Here is an 18,755-nt window from a genome sequence, read left to right on the forward strand (position 1 = left end):
CGAATATCTCCACTTATGTACGCCATATGACAGGATATATGGATGATAAAGTCTCTAATGTACTTTCTTTTGACGACAGTATTATGGGAGTGGCTGAATGAGTTGACATTGCTACCCAACGCGGTGTTTATTGAAATGCATCGATAAGGGCACAGCCTGATCCTCGCATCAAACACGGGTTGTTATTTGACTGCAACAAAGCAGCTCCACATATTATTATACCGAACGAGCCCAGCGCATATGCATCCCAATATTGAATGAAGCCCCGTATATGCAAATGCAGGTGTCTGAATCCTTTGACAACACACACATGGCAATTTCTGAGTGGCTATAATGTAGAAAGTGGTGTGGCAGGAATGGCACATGCCCTTGATGCTAGAAGGAAATGTATGTACATGAACGTTCCTCTAAGTGAACCTCAAGTGAACACTATTAACGAAACAAAAAAATATCGGTTTCTTAACTAGAACATGTTAGAAAACTACATGTAAATAATTATGTATGGATATTATCAGGTAGCTATTAAGTATTACGCGAATTTGTAGGAGAGGTACATACCAAGCTCTGGGATATATGCGTACAGGGATACTTGGGCGTATTAGCTGATTTTGTGTATAAATTTTTCTTTCCTTTTTTTGCCTCAGTCTACAATCTCTTTTTAACAAAAACCTCCATCCACCCAGCAAATATGTCGCTGTCTACCTTGCTTCTTAATCGACCTATTCCCCGAGACGCTATCGAGTTGGGCCATCTTGTTGCCGATCCCGTACAGCCTGACCAAGACTATTGTCTGCCTGAATTCTCAGAAGAGGGGGTTGAAGATGGGTCATCCACGAATCACGCTGCAACGCTACAGCGCATAGAGAACTTTCAGGATGTATTGGAGCAAACGCGAGGCACGAAACTGGAACTGAGTTTGCTCAAGCTTCTCTCTATTGGAGCGTCTAACCCGGACCGTGTCTCGCTTAAAGTATCATCATCGCTCTGCATCATACACCAGCTGCGGAACTCAACCGCTTACTTTGATGCCGCATGTGAGGACAGAGCCGTACGTGACTGGTTGGAGAGGCAAGCCAAGCGTCCCATGAGTACCGCCTACCTTATCTGCGGCTTCAAGACACTCACGGATGCCCGAGTTGAGCTTGTACATTACAAAGATAATGTTCTAGACTTCTCATCATCGGTACCCGCCGCTGTGATTGCTGGTGCGGCTGGCGTCCCGCTACCAATTCCGCTCGATTCTGGATTGGATGTTGCTGCTGGAGTTTCCTTGAACCGAAAATCCTATGAGAACCTTGGATATACCGCGACTGGGGAACAGGTATTCGCAGTACAGTATAGAAAGATTCGTTTTGCTCTATTTTCGACCAAGCGGGTCGACACGGCATATCTGGAGAAGGGCAACCGCTGGAAATCATACATCAACACGCGGAGTAGGGAAGGACAACAGATGGATGAAAATGCTACGGATGGAATCGAAGCCACGCCTGATGAATCGTTGCGATTGGAAGATCTCAAGGAGGGCTACGATAGTATTGAGGTAGATGGGGAGGAGATACTGTATCATACTGGTTAGGGAGAATAAATCATACATCTTAACATTGGGTAGGAAGAATGATTCGTGTGAAAGGGCTGGGTAATATAATATATTCCTTACGCAATTCACTATTTGTTTCCGCCCATCCACTTCGTCTGTAGATCCACTCCTTCACACTCACACACAGCAATTATATCGGCCTTCATTCGCGCCCAATCACACCCCCTCTACTCTGCGACTGTTTTTTCTCGCTTTACTTCAGCCTCCCAGGCGGTGGAAAGAAAAGACCCGAGTGATGGCCATACTAAAAGCACCAACATCAGTGTAGGCTAGTCTAGTGTATTCTTTCTTTTTTTTGCCTCCTCTATTTTCTCTTCTGTCACTTTCCCCTCTTCCACGTCTCTCTCATCTTCTTCGTCTTCCTCGTATCTCTCATCTTCTTCATCTTCCTCATTTTCCTCGTCTTCTTCGTCTCCCTCGTCCTCCTCATCGCCCTCGTCCTCTCTGTCCTTCTTCTCTTTTCTTTCCCATATCTGCTTTTGAAGCTCCGCTTGTGTGCTGTATGTATGTGGAACTTCTATTACCACACTTTCCTCAACAATGAACCAATTGCATTCGCGTGGTGCCATGATATCTGTATCTCGAAGCTTTCTGATCTTCAAGTTCCTTAAATCTGGGAGACAGTAATGGCTGAGATTGGTTTGGCTCGTCGTAATAACCACTTTGAATCTCTCCTGCATTTCAAATGCTCCACGACAGGCCTTTTCTATGAGTAGGTCTGGCACTTTCGTGCCGAGATCCAGTGCAATATCACACTCAGGATCAACTGCCACACTCGCCGCCCCCTGCCTTGGATGCACCTTATTGACTGCATACCCCTCAGTTAGATTGAAGATTGTCACGTAGAGGATTTCGGTGTGCTTGTTGGTAAAGCGCAGGTTCCATCGTGCCACAAGATCTTCTCTATCTTTGGGGACAACTGTTCTAGTCAGACTGAACTCATACTTTGGTACGACGGAGTCCGATGGGTGCTGCAGATCTGCTACTAGCCGGAATGAATGCAGATGTGCGAGCAGTTGCATCAATTTCTCGGTCATATCAAGACTATCGATACTAATAGCGGGTAAATCCTCCAGTGCCTGTTGATTTGAATCTCTGATGTCGAGGGTCCGAGAATCTTTGTCTATTTCGACAAAATAGTCTGCCTTTGTCACCTCAACGCTTTCAAAGTCAAGGCTAATCTGTGCAGCGAAATTAGAGTGCGATTTCCATTGCTGTCTCATCAGGTCAATGATGTTGCTGTGCACTTCATCTGGCAAAATGATGACCGTTGCCTTCTTTTGGCGGCTTATGAGCTTTGCAAAATAGCCAGACTTGACAGCTTTCCAGGCGCCACTTCTGCCGTAAGAAGTAGTGCCTTTATCGTCATTGACAAATCTTGCCTCGGATTCCATGTCCTTGACAAGGACAACTCTAACATAGATGAGAAGATTTTCTTCCTTGTCATCGAGACCTAGGAATGGTCGTCCGGGACGGAAGATTCCGTATCTATCGCCAACAGCAACGCCTTGCACCTCGCCTTGGTTCAGCGTCAATTTTCCAACGAGAGAATATTTTTTTTTGACGTTGACCCAATCTGTAGAAGAACTGGAAGCGATTTCGCTGCTAAAAAGAATCTTATCTGATTCTCCGAGATGCATTGGCTGCTGTAAATTAAAATAGCGTTCAACTTTGGTGTTTAACATGCTCTGTAGCATGCCATATGTGACCTGGGAGCCCCCAGCGTAGAGGCTCTCCGCAGTTTCACGGAAGAAATGTGTGAGGATCCCCTCGCTTCCGTGATATTCGCCAGCTTTTTGATGGGGCTGGCAAGCTGCTAACATATTGTAGCCACGATCTCGGTAGAGCCAACTGCTGCCAGTGTCTAGCTTAGCAGGATCGAGGTTTGTCTTGCTCATATCATCGTTCGACGATCTTTTGCGATTGGGTGGTTGACGTAATTTTATCGAATTACCGTCCTGGTCTTTGAACCCTGCCCGGGTTGCGCCTCCAGAGTAGCAACAGTCAAGAACGACAAGCACAACAAGTTCCTTGTCAACCATGTCATCCAGGATCTTACCAAACTCCACGTCTCTAATCTCCTCATCTAAGGTACAAAGAACTTCGTCAAAAGTTGTTGTGTTACCTTTCAGGGGACTATATTGAGTTTCTTTTCGGTCACCATGGCCGGAGTAATGAAAGTAGACAAAGTCGCCTTTGGCTGCATTTTGGGAGACTCTTCGGAGTGCCTGTAGAACATTGGCTCCAGTGGGTAACCGCTTCAACTTAACGTCTTTATCAATTGCACCATCTTCGTTGAAATCATGGTACATAGATATGTTCGCTGCTGGAATTTGGATAAACTCCTGCAGAAATGTCGACATCTTACGTATGTCGTTGATGCTACCGTCCAATTGCTCATCTTTTGGGTACCCATAATAGTTGATACCAACAAGTATTGCCCATTTGCATTGGTTGGAAGTGGTCATGGTTGTTAAAAAAAAAAAAAAAGAAGTACAGAGAGAGCAAGAGTCAGTGAGACTGAGGATGAAGATAGGAAGATAGGTTTATAGGAGGTAGGTGATTCATGAGATTCTGGGGCTAACCGATATATGTACGCTTTAGATACCCAACTAGGATAACTAGAAAAGATGCCAAATTCTCTTATCAAGCCCTATTACGAGTACCAAGGCATTCATTGGCGCGATCAAGTATCATGTATTGCTGCCTTATATTACAACACACGCATGGTGGCTTATGCACTTGCAAAAGTGCATCCACATATGATCAAAGGTCATGTAGGTTAATTTATTCACAAGTCACTACTTGAAGGGTGTGGATGTAGTATCTGTATTAGCAAGAGTAGGCTTAATATGTGCCATCGCCTTATTTCGTCTTTACCTCGTATCTTTTGACTCTCCCAGCATCCAAATTACCCAACTACTATCCACATCCTTTTCTCTCAGTTTACAAGACAAGTGGAGAATAAGACATCTGTGTGGTGAATATTCGGTATCGATAGCCGCACCCTTTCTTTCTTTGCGTGTCTTTGAGTGACAGTACCAAGATGTCAGCTATGGACAGAGACTCTCTCCTTCAACAATTGGAGATGATGGCGAGCACGCTGCAGAAAGAATTAAAAGAAATCCCAAACGACTCCGGCGATCGCTCTAATATCCTTCACAAACTCGGCGTTGTCCTTCGCGACAGGTCCAGGTTGACTGGTTCGTTCGAAGACTTCAAAACCGCCACGAGCTATTTCCAAGAAGCCGTGGAGTCAATGCCCGTCAGTCATCCGGATCGCAAAAGAAGATTATGCAATCTGGCGATGCAACGGTTCGATATCTACTATAAAACAACCATCCCAACGACTGAAGAAGAAGTCGCAGCGATCTCTGCTTTGCAAGCAGCTGTGGACGCTACATTGCCACAAGACCCTGATCGAGCGGTAATGCTAAACAATTTGGGCCTTGTACTGCTTCAACGTGGGAGGGCGTCTGATTCGCCTCATGACTTAAGAAAAGCCGTTCAAAAGCTCCAAGAAGCGGTCGACGCTACACCCGCAAACCACCATGATCGTCCGGGTCGCGTCCACAATTACGGAACTTCTTTAAGATGTTTGTATAATTTGACTCTGGAGTTGGAAGTTCTCGAGAGGGCTATATGTAGCTTTCGAGATGTTTCCGAGTCTTTCCTTATGCAAAGCTCTAGTCAGACAGCTTTACAGGTACATATAACCTTAGCGAGCTGCTTAAAGGACCGATACATCCAGACACAAACGCCAACTCATTTGATGTGCGCTGTTTCCCATTTACAGACAGCCATCGAAGCAACTCCACAAGATGATGAACGTTCTGAGCTGCTAGACATGCTTGGCAATTTACTTCTTGATGAATACAAGAAGACAAGGACGATCGACGATCTTGATGGGGCTATAAAAGGCTTCAGAGACGCGGTTGAAGCAACGCCAATGGCGCATAGTGACCGACCAAGAAGACTAAGCAATTTGGGCGTGTGGCTGAGCGAGAAATACTCGTTGACAAGCAAGCCAAAGGACTTGGAAGAAGCCATTATTCTCAGTCAACAAGCTGTAGATACGACTCCGCTTCAATCTTCTCTTCGAGCAGAAGTTTTGAGCAATCTGGGTATTCGCCTCAGTGAGAGATACCGTCAAGCAGGACACCAGGATGACCTGAACGAGGCTATTCGCCATCTTCGCGACGCTACCTCTACATGTACCCCACCATCAAAAGATCTCGATCGGGCCGGTCTTTACACCAACCTGGGCCTTTTGTTATATCACAAGTACAACACAACACAAGAGATGGATCATCTTGATCAAGCTATTGATTGTTGCCAAAAGGCTGTGGATGTCACACCAGACGGTGCAAAGGTACGGGCTAAAGTACTGACCCATCTTGGTATAATGCTCGGCGCCAGATATAAAAGAACCGAAGTGCCACAGGATCTGGAAGATGCTATATCGCGTAGCCTACAGGCCGTGGAGGAGAAATCCGATCATCCAGACACAGCAGCCTGCTTGAATAACTTAGCCCTTCATCTCGGCACGAAATATGACAAAACAAGAAACTTTGGTATCCTGGAGGAAACAATCAGGTATCATAAGAAAGCTATGGAAGGAACGCCACAAGATCATTCGGATTACGCCATATGGGCTAATAATTTGGGCATGCGGCTGGCTGAATTGTATGAGAGAACCCAGTCAGTCGAAGACCTACATGACGCGATACAATATATCGGCATCGCGTGCGACAGATTCCCGAAAGACAGCCCGGATCGTAGTGGAATATTGAAGAACTTGGGCGCCAAGTATCTTATCAAATATCAGAAGACCGGACAGGAAGAAGATCTCGAGAGCGCTGTGAGCAACCTCACCGAAGCAGTGACCATGAATGCCGGACTTCCTATCGAAAGGATCATGGCGGCTCGCAGCCTGGGTGCAGCAATGATAGACAAATCAAGATGGGTCGAAGCATTAGACACGTACAATATTGCATTCCAAGTGCTTCAAACGCTACATCTGCGAGCTCTTCCCCGTACGGACCAGCAGTGGATCCTCGGCAACTTGTCCGGACTCTCATCCAACGCAGCGTCCTGCATCCTCCAAGTGAAGCGTCCGGCTTCGGAAGCGCTTCAGTTTCTCGAAGCCAGTCGCTGTGTTATAGCAGGCTTTGCCATAAATTCCCGGACTGATGTCACCGAGCTAAGAGCCAAGGATCAAGACCTCTGCAACAAATATGAGAGCTGCCGCGATGTCATCTCGCGCTGGGAAAGATACCAAGAGGCCATCCCCGATGGCTTGAATAAAATGAATTCGCAAGACTCAGTATCTCTCCCTGAAAAACTGAAAGAACTCGGTGACATCGAGAAGAGAATACGTCAAATTCCGGGACTACAGCGCTTTCAGTTACCATTGTCCTCTCAGGAAATGATGGATCTAGCGAAACGAGGCCCAATCATCACACTTAACGTATCTAAAATACGTAGTGATGCCATCATTGTAACTTCAACTGATATATGGCCAATTCATCTCCCAGGTCTACATCAAGACAGGGTAGACAAAATAAGTGCTGTCTTCTTAGGCGCCCGACCAAGGTCTTTTCGTGATACAGCAGTGATGTCGACTGGTGATACGACATGGATATCTGAAAAAGAACGTCTACAAGAAGATCTTCTATGGCTTTGGAAGTGTTGTGTCTGTCCGGTATTAGATGAAGTCGACGACTTGAAGCCGAAGCGAGTGTGGTGGAGTGCCGGCGGGAGCGCCGGACGGTTGCCGTTTCACGCAGCTGGTGATCACTCACGAAACTCAAACTCAAACACCATCTCTCGAGTTGTTTCTTCGTATACGTCGACCTTGAAAGCACTCAAGTATTCCATGGAAATGCCTGGATCCAAAGCATCTACTGGGCGGATGCTTCTCATTGATATGCCCGAAACGCCTGGCTATGATGACCTAAACACCACACATGAGGTTGCGGTTATCACTAGTCAATTTGGTCATCGAGTCACTCACTTGAAGAGCTGCAGCAAGTCAGACGTCATAGCTAATCTAAGCAACAGCAAGTTTGTGCATTTTGCCTGTCACGGAACCTCGGATCCTCATGATCCTTCGGAGAGCGGCCTGGTCTTACTCGAGGAAGACGCGCCAGCTCTTCTGACAATCGGTGAGCTCGACCGAATTAACATGCAGAACGCCGAAATTGCATATCTTTCCGCATGCTCTACCGCTGAGCTCTCCGTAGGAGAACTCCTAGACGAGGCTATTCATATATCGAACAGCTTTCAGATGCTCGGGTTTAAGCACGTAGTTGGAACAATGTGGAGCGCTGATGACCATGCTGCTGGCGTGGTAGCAAGGCAATTTTACACGCAACTCCTTGGGGGCGATGAAGAGGATCAAGACGAACATCAAGTTGCCCAGGTTCTGCACCGTGCAGTTTGCAATTTTAGAAAGAAGGCTGGAGTAAGAGAGGACATATTGCTATGGGGGTCTTTTATTCATATAGGAGCTTAGAAAGGCTATAACTAGAGATTTCGGGTAGTAGCGCAATTTTTTGAACATGAATTCCAAACGCAAGGAAATATTGAGACATTAAACCAAGCTCCGCTGTAATCGTACACCTAACACAGTGCTCCGTGCTAACATCAATCTTACACCACCAAAAGTAATCGGGTATTGCTCATTAGTATTGACCAGTAATCGTCACTCCTTACAAGCCGTGACCTGTAACACCACATAGTCAGCAAACGTAACACAATCAGGCACCATATCATGATTCAAAACTTACGTCCAAGTCCCTGTCCTCTCTTAGACACCTCACGAGCCTGCTCCTGCTTAATCTTAGCCCTCCTCGCCTCCTCCTTCGCCTCCTCCTCCAGTCTCCAAACATGGTCCTTCGCAGCCCTCACTCTCATCCTCGCCTCTCCCAGCGCTCGATCAGCTTCGACCTCAGCCGCCTCAGCGTGCATCACATGCTCCCTGGCCTGCAAGATGCTCGGGTCCAGCGCCTGCATGCCGCCGCCGTCACGGTGGAACAGGCCTCGGCGCCTGCTGCCCGCCGAACTGTCGGTGCTGTGCCGGAAGAGCCCGCCGCCCGAGTTGCTGCCGGCGGCGTTGTAGCCTCCCGGGCCGCCGTTGTTGGAAGAGGCCACGGAGCCTGTGCGGTGGGACGAGGTGGGAGAGACATCGCGGTTGCGATGGAACAGGCTGTGCTTGCGGCTGGGGGGCTCGGCCACGGGCTCCGGCTGGTAGACGGGCTCTGGCGATGGCTCACTGCGGCTGAAGAAGGGCATTTTGGTTGTGGTAGTGTATGGTATGTACTACTGATGTGTTGTAGATCCTTGGGGTGAGTGTGTGTCCAAGTGGTGGCAAATAATGCGATATATAAAGCGTTGTGCAAGTGTGTAAGTGTTTGTGTAATGAAAAACTCAGAATAAGAAAATGAAAAGGGTCGTATCTTCAGGGTCTTTTATTTTTTTTCTTGGCCCCCCTCCATCATCTTTCTTGTCCACGCCGATGATGATGTTGTGGTGCTCGTCCGGCCATTTTGGGGCAAACCTGTTTGATCCCTAGAGCGATGATCGCACGATCGCCGCTGTGACGTCAAATCTTGGTGTAGCTAGCCGCAACAAACAAATGCTTGCCTTGGACGAGAACCAATCACGCCCTGAGCATGACGATACAGGTGCAGAGGTGATGAAAGAAGCAATTTATGCAGACGTTAGCTACGTGCCTTGCGTGCGTTGGCGCATCGGCCTTGGGACTAGATGTCATCATGCCTTATGCGATGAAGACCTGATGAGCAGACGACCAAGCTTGCTGGACACAATCAGTGCGCATAGCTGAAAAGGCCATCGAGATGCTACTAATAATAGCGACCATCTTGTTCCGATGCTTATTGTACTACCCAACCTGTCACTTGGTGCATTGTACTTCATTCACGTTATCAGCCGAAACATGTCGATGACTTGTAGCTGAGCCCAAGACGTCACACACCAGTTAGACAAACGAAACGTTAACATTCAGTCGATCCTGGTCTAAGACACAAGCAGAGCCCCCTTCTTTAGTGTATAGAGCTGTAGAGAAAACAATAGAAAAATCAAGAAGATGGTAGTAAAAAAAAAAGAAAAGAGAAATTGTGACGACAAATCTAGACTGCGTCGGAAATACGCTACATGAGCGCGCTGTGTATCGAACATTTTTCCCGCCAATCTCAGCTCCTGCACTCCATTCCAGGAAAAAATTACAACAAAAATAGAAACCGCAAATCGGTCATTCCGCAGTCGAATATGTACGGTGAAGGTCCATGGTAGATTGATGTAGCTTTGGGGGGAAAACCAACAAACAAACAAAATGGGACAGAAGCAGATTCAAATGACAAAAAAAAAAAAAAAGAATGCGTCGTTGCATGGAAAGTTGCCTCTTGCTTTACGCGGCCTCATTGCAGCCTGTCTGCAAGGCACATCGGGGGGGGTATCAAGAAGAGAACCCCGACATAAACGGGGTAAAAGCTGCATCATCTTTACATGATTGTGCATTTGTTGTCTTCCCTCTCCTTCTTGACGCTCAGCGCCACACGGGCGGCCTCTGTGAAGGCCTCGTTGACTCCGCGGTTCTTCATGGCCGAGCACTCGAGGTATCGGGATGCGCCTATTCGCTTGGCGACTTCGAGGCCCTCGTCGTAGGAAATGGTGGGGGGCTTCTCGCGCGGAGGGTTGCCGTCGGCTGCTGCGCCTTCTTCGGGCTCTTCCTCCTCCTGCTGGCGCAGATCGCATTTCAGGGCGACCAGGACCAGCTTGACGCCGGGGCAGTTGTCGGCAATCTCACCGACCCATTTGGATTCGACGTTTTCTAGCGAGTCTTTGCTATCGACCGAGTAGCAGAGCACGATCAAATCGGTGTCATCTGATGTATGCAACGTCAGCATACGCAGTGGAGGGAATGCGGGGGTGATTGTCTATAATACCGTAAGAGAGAGATCGTAGACGGTCGAATTCCTCCTGTCCAGCCGTATCCCAGAGCGAGAGCTCGATGTGGACGTTGTCAACGAAGATGTCTGCGCCAAATGGTGGTTAGTGCCTGTCATGGGCGAAAATGAGGAGTCGCAGCGTACCGTGAACGTAGTTTTCGAAGACGGTGGGTTCGTAGACGGTCGGGAAGTAACTGTCATAAAAAAATTGTTAGAATTTGAAAGGCGTTATAGATTCGATTGATGGCAAGGCGGAGACGAAAGCGGGTGTGGTTGAAGAGGTCAAGGGCGGAGGCGGAGGCAAGGGCAAAAGCAAAGTTGGGCGCGAGTGGGCGACAAACCCTCTTGTGAAGACGTTGAGCAGCGACGTCTTTCCGCTGGCACCATCGCCCCTATCAATTCGCAAACAAGGCGGTTAGCATTCATTGATTCCGCCGATGGATGGGCGACAAGATTGCTCGAGTTGTCGACGCACAGAAGAACCAGCTTGCGCTGCACCGTCTTGGATCCGCCGCAGAGAGGCATTGTGAGGGATGCTGGAGATGGGTCGAGGATGGACGCTGAATCGGTCGATTGCGCAGGTAGAAATACAGTCGCTTTTCGTGCTGACGGCGAGTATCGCGTAGATTCGAGGTGACGCGTCGAGGGAGTGGCGCTGCCTTTTGGGTATCGAGGGCTGACGCTGGACGAGGCAATGAGGCAGAGGCAGAGGCAGAGGCAGAGCAGATGCAAAAGCGGAATCAGGAGCAGCACCAGAAGGAGAACGAGAGACGAGGCACAAAGTTACAAGTCATGCAAGCAAGCAGCTCCGGATTATTGGGTGCAAATGAGAGCGGCGTGGGACCTGAGTGGGTAAAAAATCCACCTGGGTTGAATCTTGTTTATAGAAGCCCGGTTTTTTCTGCAGAAGGGCAATCGGCTCTAGTAAAATAACGGGCGGCTATGCCTTGAGCGGGCTTAGCGGTGCCTCTTAGTCCCTGTTTTTTCCCGCTCCGGCTGCTGTTAATTTCTCTTTACAGTGCCAGACAAGGGTCAATACTCAGAAGAATTGATCTCCATCTGCTTTCATTCTTACAACTGGAGATGCACAGCCAACAGAAAAGAAAGGTGGCTTACACTGACATTCAACATTTCAACATTTACACCTTCACTCCGCCCGCCATTACTCCATATTATATGTCCCAACAGCGCTGCCACGCTGACAGAGTTCAGGCACAGCGGCTGGATTCCATCAATCCATCAACCTAAACTTCTTAGTCGGCGGCTACACTATGTCCGCGTAATGAGGGGCAGCCAGTCACCATCAGCCTCAAACCCGCACTGCCACGAATAAGGTTCAATAGACCGCGGGCCAGGCATAAGCGCCGAGCAACAGCGGCGTAACTGCACTCCATCTTTTTGCAACTGGATGGTCCAGTGCAGTTGAGTGAGTACCTGGAGATACCGTGTGAAGCTGGCTGGTTTGATACGGCGTCGCGTACGAGCAACTTGAGATGAGCCCAGCCAGCCCTTAATCAAATGAGCAGCATGGATGGCTGCTTAGTCATAATTCAAGGTTACCTGACAGCCGAAGTATGTCTAATGCATCCCCGAGGCAGATTGTGTGACGTCCATATCATTTGCAATCAGTTGAGTTGTCTGAATAGATGCAGCAGGGAAGGTATAAATACTACTAACACATTTGCAACTCAACATACCTATGCAGGACTCTCATGTTTATAATCGTCTTCAATGTCCGCAAGCATCAATCTCATCACATCAAAGTACTGTCACGCACGTGCCCTTGACACATTCTTAGTCAGCGGGATCATGCGCGCTAGTCTCAATTTGACAAGCCGCAATTCCATTATTTCAGGGCCACTTTCTCACACGCTCTCTTGCTTCATGTTGCTCCGCAAGGAGACATTAGGGGTCCAGTAACGAGTAAATCCTAACTCCGTACCCCTTCCCGCCTTATGTAACTAGAACTTGATCAATATCTACCTGTATCTTGTATTACTGAGATGCATAGTAGTTAGGTATCTAAGCATTGACGTCTTTGACGCTCCATGCTTTCATCTTCTCAAACACACCCGGGAGGACACAGACCATGGAAATGCACTGGAAGCATCATTACCGAGCAAATTCATACAATTTGATGCAAAATCACTCCCTGCTTTGCAGAGTATAAAACTCGAGTGTAACCGAGGTCGTCGTTTAAACACCAAGCACAGATATAAAAGCACAAGACTAGGCGCCCCCTTGTTTGAAGCTTAATAGCGACGGCCGTATTTCGCTTACCCTTAGCGACATCAAAACCTTCATCGTTAAATGCAGGGACATGATGATCCAAGGCACATGTGTACTGAGTAGTACCACAAACATTACTAACGGTGTCGCACGGAATTTGGCCCCCAGATTGAACCAGCCACTGCCAATGCAGGGTAGGACAACTGATCATCAGGAGGTTGCAACTCTTTGTAAATCCTGACAATAAACTGCCGCCAAAAAATGCAACAAAATTAATTGCATTCTTTTAAATGGAATAAGTTAATTGACAAATAAACTGAAATAAAACTGGATAGCATGACATGAGCCCCTGAGAACGCATGCACACAACGATTTGCAGAAGGCGGCTCAAACACACACTCGCAAGTATCTGCATGTAGCTATGGTGTTCGAGCATCATATTGTTGCATTTAATCGATTCATTATCAGGTAGTCTATTTTTAAAATGGAAGCAATGGTTATGATCTTGACCTTCAGTTAATTTTTTTTTTCGCTGGCTTCAAGTCATTTGTTACTTCTTAGTCGCATTCAACTTCTCTAGGAATATCTTACCCCCTTCTGAGGTCTCAACCAGCTCTCTCGCATTATAGCATGCGTGTGTAGTCCATGTCCGCCAGCCATTTCCAAGACCAATCTAGGATATCTTGATTTCATGTTATTTACCCTTAGGGACCACATTTATCCTGGAGTTCCAACCGCTTAGCATATTGACTACTAAGTCTAGCGACGTCACATTTCAGTTCCCCTGAATGAGAAGCTTGGGTCGGAGATCGTCCCTTCAAACAGCTCGTTAACTCATTGATTGACAATCTTGCACCTGATATCTATGCAATTCAAACCTCTCCTGGTGGCGGCTTATTATCAGCATCTACAAACATGTACCCTAAAGATGGGAAGACACACTGTGCTGGCTATCCCTCCATCAATAATGATTCAACGCTTAGGAATGTTATGCTTGAATTTTCAAGATTTATACGGCTTGAGGGATATGGGGAGGTTTAGAGGTATTTCTGCGTAAGTTTCCAGCGTTGCCTCTTTTGGTAGTATACTCGCGGATAGACTCGAAGGGTGTTTCATTGGGTTTATATCAGCCTATTTCGCAGGGGAAGAGGAGAGAGAACAAAGGCTGCATATCCGTATGGAAATAGATCCATCAACATATCAACGTAGTTGATAAGACAGATTTATATATTGGATTTGCTCACCGAGATATTGCCACGGATCTCTCTTTCACATGAGGCGGCAGATTCCTCAATGACTTTGTCTTTAATTTCTCCGTGCGTATTGGAAGACCAGGGTACTCGGAGTCGAATAGTGCAAACTTTATTCATGATGCACAAGACCATCACTTGCAACAAATATCTGGGTGCCATTAGATATGAAGGTCAAGACGTCTCGACTGTTGGGTGTGAGGATTGGGTAAAGCATCTCAGTGTTCTGTTGGACTACCTAATATCAGGGTTCTGCTAGTTCTCAAGAAATGATAAGAAAAGACACGAGCTTAAAACAACTTACCACGGAAAGGATATCCTCAGTTTCTTAGACTGGCCATCGGGCCATGATTCACCACTATTTGAAGTCGGAACCGACTACAGAGGGAGATTGTGAAATAGATCAATATACAATAAGAGTGAAGAATAGCAGAATCGAAGCATCAGTACAAGATGATGTTGAATTGGTAGCACCAACCCCAAAGGTCTTGATGGAATTGGCATAGGATCAGAAAACTCACTGATTGTGTGTGAAAGGTGATGAAGTGAGCAGACTCTTCGCTTCATTTTCCCGCGCGTATTCCGGCTGAGCTTCTCCTCGCCCTCGGGCTTGAAGATGGGATTACCTAAAAAGGCAATACTGAATCTAGCCATAGGGATCGTCTGTTAGTGGTTAGCATTGGGTCTGGGGAAATGTAAATTCGCCATTTCTTCTGCATGGCACATCTGCCGTTAGCCGGTACACAGAGCGTTCATGGAGGCATCTTCAAGAAATCCCACCAATGGCCAATTTAACCGTCACGGCAAATGGGCAAGTCGCATCGATCTGACAGGAGGTCCGGCTCACTCATAATGCGGGGAAAAAAGCTTGACATGACCTAGAGTGCATGCTTGGATGCAGAATTTGTCAGTCGGCTTTCCGCACTGAGCTAGGGTACTTGGGGCTGCTTGTGGAAGGGATTGACGATAGTCTTGGCGATGAGAGGCGATGAGCATGTGTGTTCCATAATGTTTCCTTCATGAAGCAGGACGCGTTTCGGGTTGACAGATGCGGAATATTCCATGGGAATCACCAGGAATAAAAGTAATTGGTGGAAAAAAAGCATAGACTTTGAAGGATAGGATTGTGAACTGATAGTCAAGAGATAGTAGAGAAGGAGTATCTTGGCAGCACTTGGCAGCAGGATGTAAAACACGGAGTCTCTCGTGATAAAGTATATAAGAGAGACGATGGCATCTGGACAAAGGGAAGTAATCAGCCTCAACAAAGCAAGCTTCATACAGAGATTCTCACATATAACTCATTAGCAAAAAAATATCGTCGAGATATCCTCTACAATGACGCCCAAGTCCATCATCAGCCTCTTTTCTCTCCTCCCCGTCACGGCTGTCCTAGCCCTGAACCCCAGCTGTGCTCCCGGAGGCAACTTCGACCTCAGCGTCTGGAGCCTTCAGCTGCCAACTGGAAGTGATGGCAGTGTCGACACAATCAAGAGCAAAGATCTCCAGGGTTGCAGTGGCTATACCGGCCCCACGTTCTTCACAGATAAATCCAATGGCGAGCTCATTCTGACGGCACCTGGCAACCCAGACATCACCGGCTGTGCCAAAACCTCTGGCAGCGACCACTGTCGTACTGAGCTGCGCGAGGTCGATCCCAAAAGTGGCAAAAACACGGATTGGGCTCCTACGGGAACCAACACGCTTACCGTCAGCATGAAAGTCGTCAAGGCAGATGATGGCTCTCACGGCACTGCCATTGGCCAAGTCTTTGCGTCCGCAGCCAGCAAGCCGCTTGCAGAGATGTACTACAGCACCAAAGGTGACATTGTCGTTGGTGTCAAGGAGAGCCCAGATGACAACCAGATTGTCACCAAGCTTGGTAACGTGCCTGTGGGAACGTACTTCACTTATGTGATGTCGTATTCCAAGAACGTTCTGAGCATCTCCATCAATGGAAAGAAGACTACTCTCAGCACCTATGATTGGGATTCTCCCAACTGTTACTTTAAGAGTGGCAACTACAACCAGGGCAAGACGGCTGTTACTTCTGAAGTGCACATCCAGTCCATTGCCGTCGTGCACTCCTAAAAGAACGCGGTGAGAGTCATAGCAAGGAAATATTTGGAATAGATGTAGGACTGCTGTATGGGGCGAGAGGCAGGAGATTACTGATACTGAGGTGGCGGAGGATTCAATGTAACATTGGCTAAGGTAGCTGTCGTATATCTATACGGTCATTCAATTATGATTATGCCAAGATTACTAGTCATCGGATCGAACCGTATAAGCCGGGTCACTTCCTTGTTATAACCATGACCCCCTAGTGTAAGATGCTGCAAAGCACCATACCAGTAAGACTACCTAATGCAGGTTACTCATGATTCATAGTATCTCATCAGCCCGGCCGTATCATCGATCGCGCTCCATCTTGGAGGGTGTGTGTCGCCCGAGGGAATTTAAGGTGGTATTGAACCTTTGTAAACGATTGCCTATACTACTTTGGGCCGTGCAAAACAGGGAGCTGTCTTTAAAAAGGATTCATTCCAGATAACGGCAGTTGTTTTGGGAAATAAAGAAGATCGGCCAAGAAGCTACTGGTGGATTTACGGCTTTCGCCGCCGCCTCGGCTTTCGAGACCTTCCTCATCACTTGACCTCGACATGTGTAATTGGTGGATATTGGATTTCCGTGGGAATAGCATCAATGCGTCCTCCAATCGAAGCTATTGTCTAGTTCAATTACTCTCTTCATGTAAACTTGGAATGCAACGGAATTGATGATTGATCCACCTTCTTCCTTCCTCGGTATTGTAGACCTGGATTGCTGTAACATTTGCCAACTTCTATGCACCAAGAATGCGGTGCCAGTTGGGGGTCCAACGAAAGCCGCCGCTAAACGGACTAGTAGAACCTGGAGAAGTGCACTATGCAGATAACGTTGCTCTATATGGGGGAGAGCTAAAAAGAAGCTTGAGTCTCAATATTTGCCAACGGAATCAGCCTCTGCCTCAGATGATACGTTTGCCATGTGTGAGCGGGGAGCCAGTCTACTTGCGTACATGTCCACATTGAGAACACATAAGCTCATCGGTTCCTAATATGGGAATATGGTTGTGATATCATCAAGTGGGGAGACAGGCAATATGTTGTGCGAGATGGAGCTCCTGATATTTTGCCTAGGCTGGCAAGCTCGTATCCTGTTGCCTCTTTCCATCTCTGGATAGTCCATATGCAGCACTGTCCGTTTCGGCGCACCTTTGGAATCCTTCTTTGTCCAATTGATCTCCCAAAATGGATGATAGATAGGGCCACGTCTTGGCGATATGATGGCCACGAGCGGCCAAGATACAAGTATCTGTACAAAGCAGATACCAAGTAGAGGTAAACATAGTTATTTCTGTTAACATGAACCAACATCATTACATGAACATGAACTTTAACACGACTGACAATGATACATAGTGCACGTTTACTCCACCGGCTACTGTGCCGAGTTCAGGCCAGGGCCACATGTCAAAATCCCTGCGCCATCGCAAAACCAACTCAACAGAGTCATTGATAAGTCTAAATTCTTGTTTTGGTTCTGCGTTTATGCATAGTGCCATTGGTGGAATCGCCGAGGCAGAGTACGAGATTCTGTGCCTAGCTGGAGTAAATCGGTGTAGGCCGTGTTCTGTCCAGGGCTCCCCTAGCCATTTTGCTAGACTGCATCTAGCCAAGACAAATTCCTGCAGCTCAGCTTCTCCACACAATCTGATACGGCCTTGAAATGAGAAGGGTTGGTTTTTGGACCGCCAGCTGGCTTTGATTGGGCCTCTCAGGGGGGGCAGTAGATCTGCACCACCCTGCGAACAAATCGTGCCGCACATCGGATGGGACCGGGCACAGTCGGGGCGGAAAACGTGCCCCAAACTTGGCGATTTGGGCATTGGTTCGCAGCCCTCCTATTGAACGTAACGTTGGAAAAAATAAAGGGCGGGCATTTTCTTTGGCTAAGCTTTTTGGAAATGCTAGCGGCCCCTGTATCTTGAGGGTCAGACGGTCAGATCAGCCAGACAAATGCCGTTAACATTTGAGTTTAGTCAGTCTCTTGTGGATCAGAAAGCAGAGGCAATCCTGGTTGCTTTAACCTTCCTTTGATAGACGCCGAGCTTGAGTTGCCTGTACAGCTGCCTTGTGTAGGCTAGAAGTTATGCTTATTCATCGCGGTTTAATATTATCTGCCCACCAGTTACGATCCATGACTACCCCATAAGCTGATTATCTCATACGATTTGCAAGTCTCCTGAGAGAGTTCTAACGCGAAGCATTTCGAGCATGTCATTCCTCGTACGGCAGGGTTTCGCCTTGGTTGACGAAAGAGGCAGTTCGATGGATGTAAGCCTTTCATTAACGTTACAACTAGCATGGGGTCAGACACACAGAAACTCATCAACAAGAGACTCAGGCTGCGCAACCCGCCGCGGAAGCCGACGTTCTGGATGGTTTAGCGCAGGGGCGAGGAGGAGCTCACTAGCATGGAAAATGCCTGGACCTGCAATGGAACTGGGTTCGGAGTATTCCCTTGAACGGGGGGTCGTGTACCTCGTATACGGAACATCGCAAGGTCAATTGGCTCTAAAACAACATCCTACGGAGTTCCGAAGTACTCTCTATACAAACAAACAACTAATGCTTCTATGGAAGGTTGTGTTTATATAAAGCG

At 47.5% G+C, this 18,755-nt stretch overlaps 6 protein-coding genes across 6 annotated transcripts; 3 read left to right on the plus strand and 3 right to left on the minus strand.

The window, feature by feature from the left end:
• The first annotated feature begins 668 nt into the window (after nt 1-668).
• On the plus strand, nt 669-1,799 carry M431DRAFT_230491 (hypothetical protein). The gene has a single exon (XM_024913636.1). The coding sequence runs from the start codon at nt 689-691 to the stop codon at nt 1,574-1,576; it is 888 nt and encodes a 295-aa protein (XP_024771638.1). The 5' UTR covers nt 669-688; the 3' UTR covers nt 1,577-1,799.
• On the minus strand, nt 1,609-4,088 carry M431DRAFT_522915 (hypothetical protein). Its single transcript, XM_024920522.1, has one exon. It carries the CDS (start codon nt 4,063-4,065, stop codon nt 1,867-1,869), a length of 2,199 nt encoding a protein of 732 aa, XP_024771639.1. The 5' UTR covers nt 4,066-4,088; the 3' UTR covers nt 1,609-1,866.
• A 600-nt stretch (nt 4,089-4,688) lies between these two features.
• Nucleotides 4,689-8,114, plus strand: M431DRAFT_92242 (hypothetical protein; the record flags this gene model as incomplete). The annotated part of the gene is made up of 3 exons (XM_024924333.1): nt 4,689-5,154; nt 5,419-6,302; nt 6,438-8,114. The coding sequence occupies 3 exons, from the start codon at nt 4,689-4,691 to the stop codon at nt 8,112-8,114; spliced, it is 3,027 nt and encodes a 1,008-aa protein (XP_024771640.1).
• Nucleotides 8,115-8,377: 263 nt separating this feature from the next.
• M431DRAFT_92852 (hypothetical protein) lies at nt 8,378-8,893 on the minus strand (the record flags this gene model as incomplete). Its single annotated transcript, XM_024924411.1, has 1 exon — nt 8,378-8,893. One exon carries the CDS (start codon nt 8,891-8,893, stop codon nt 8,378-8,380), a length of 516 nt encoding a protein of 171 aa, XP_024771641.1.
• Nucleotides 8,894-9,830: 937 nt separating this feature from the next.
• Nucleotides 9,831-11,194, minus strand: M431DRAFT_230507 (hypothetical protein). Its single transcript, XM_024913637.1, has 5 exons — nt 11,045-11,194; nt 10,911-10,961; nt 10,714-10,763; nt 10,567-10,656; nt 9,831-10,505 (listed from the first exon to the last, which is right to left on the minus strand). The coding sequence occupies exons 1-5, from the start codon at nt 11,092-11,094 to the stop codon at nt 10,123-10,125; spliced, it is 624 nt and encodes a 207-aa protein (XP_024771642.1). The 5' UTR covers nt 11,095-11,194; the 3' UTR covers nt 9,831-10,122.
• Nucleotides 11,195-15,386: 4,192 nt separating this feature from the next.
• On the plus strand, nt 15,387-16,139 carry M431DRAFT_8268 (polysaccharide lyase family 7 protein; the record flags this gene model as incomplete). The annotated part of the gene is made up of 1 exon (XM_024923201.1): nt 15,387-16,139. The coding sequence occupies one exon, from the start codon at nt 15,387-15,389 to the stop codon at nt 16,137-16,139; it is 753 nt and encodes a 250-aa protein (XP_024771643.1).
• Nucleotides 16,140-18,755: the final 2,616 nt, after the last annotated feature.

The sequence above is a fragment of the Trichoderma harzianum genome, assembly GCF_003025095.1.
Source record: "Trichoderma harzianum CBS 226.95 unplaced genomic scaffold M431scaffold_11, whole genome shotgun sequence".
Classification (NCBI taxonomy): domain Eukaryota; kingdom Fungi; phylum Ascomycota; class Sordariomycetes; order Hypocreales; family Hypocreaceae; genus Trichoderma; species Trichoderma harzianum.

Bases quoted from the DNA above. Each gene is read 5' to 3' on its own strand.
- M431DRAFT_230491 (XM_024913636.1), top strand. From the start codon at position 689: ATGTCGCTGTCTACCTTGCTTCTTAATCGACCTATTCCCCGAGACGCT.
- M431DRAFT_522915 (XM_024920522.1), bottom strand. From the start codon at position 4,065: ATGACCACTTCCAACCAATGCAAATGGGCAATACTTGTTGGTATCAAC.
- M431DRAFT_230507 (XM_024913637.1), bottom strand. From the start codon at position 11,094: ATGCCTCTCTGCGGCGGATCCAAGACGGTGCAGCGCAAGCTGGTTCTT. The intron at 10,962-11,044 runs GTGCGTCGACAA...GCGAATTGATAG, and splicing joins CAGCGCAAGCTGGTTCTTCT to GGGCGATGGTGCCAGCGGAA. The intron at 10,506-10,566 runs GTATTATAGACA...TGCATACATCAG, and splicing joins TCTACGATCTCTCTCTTACG to ATGACACCGATTTGATCGTG.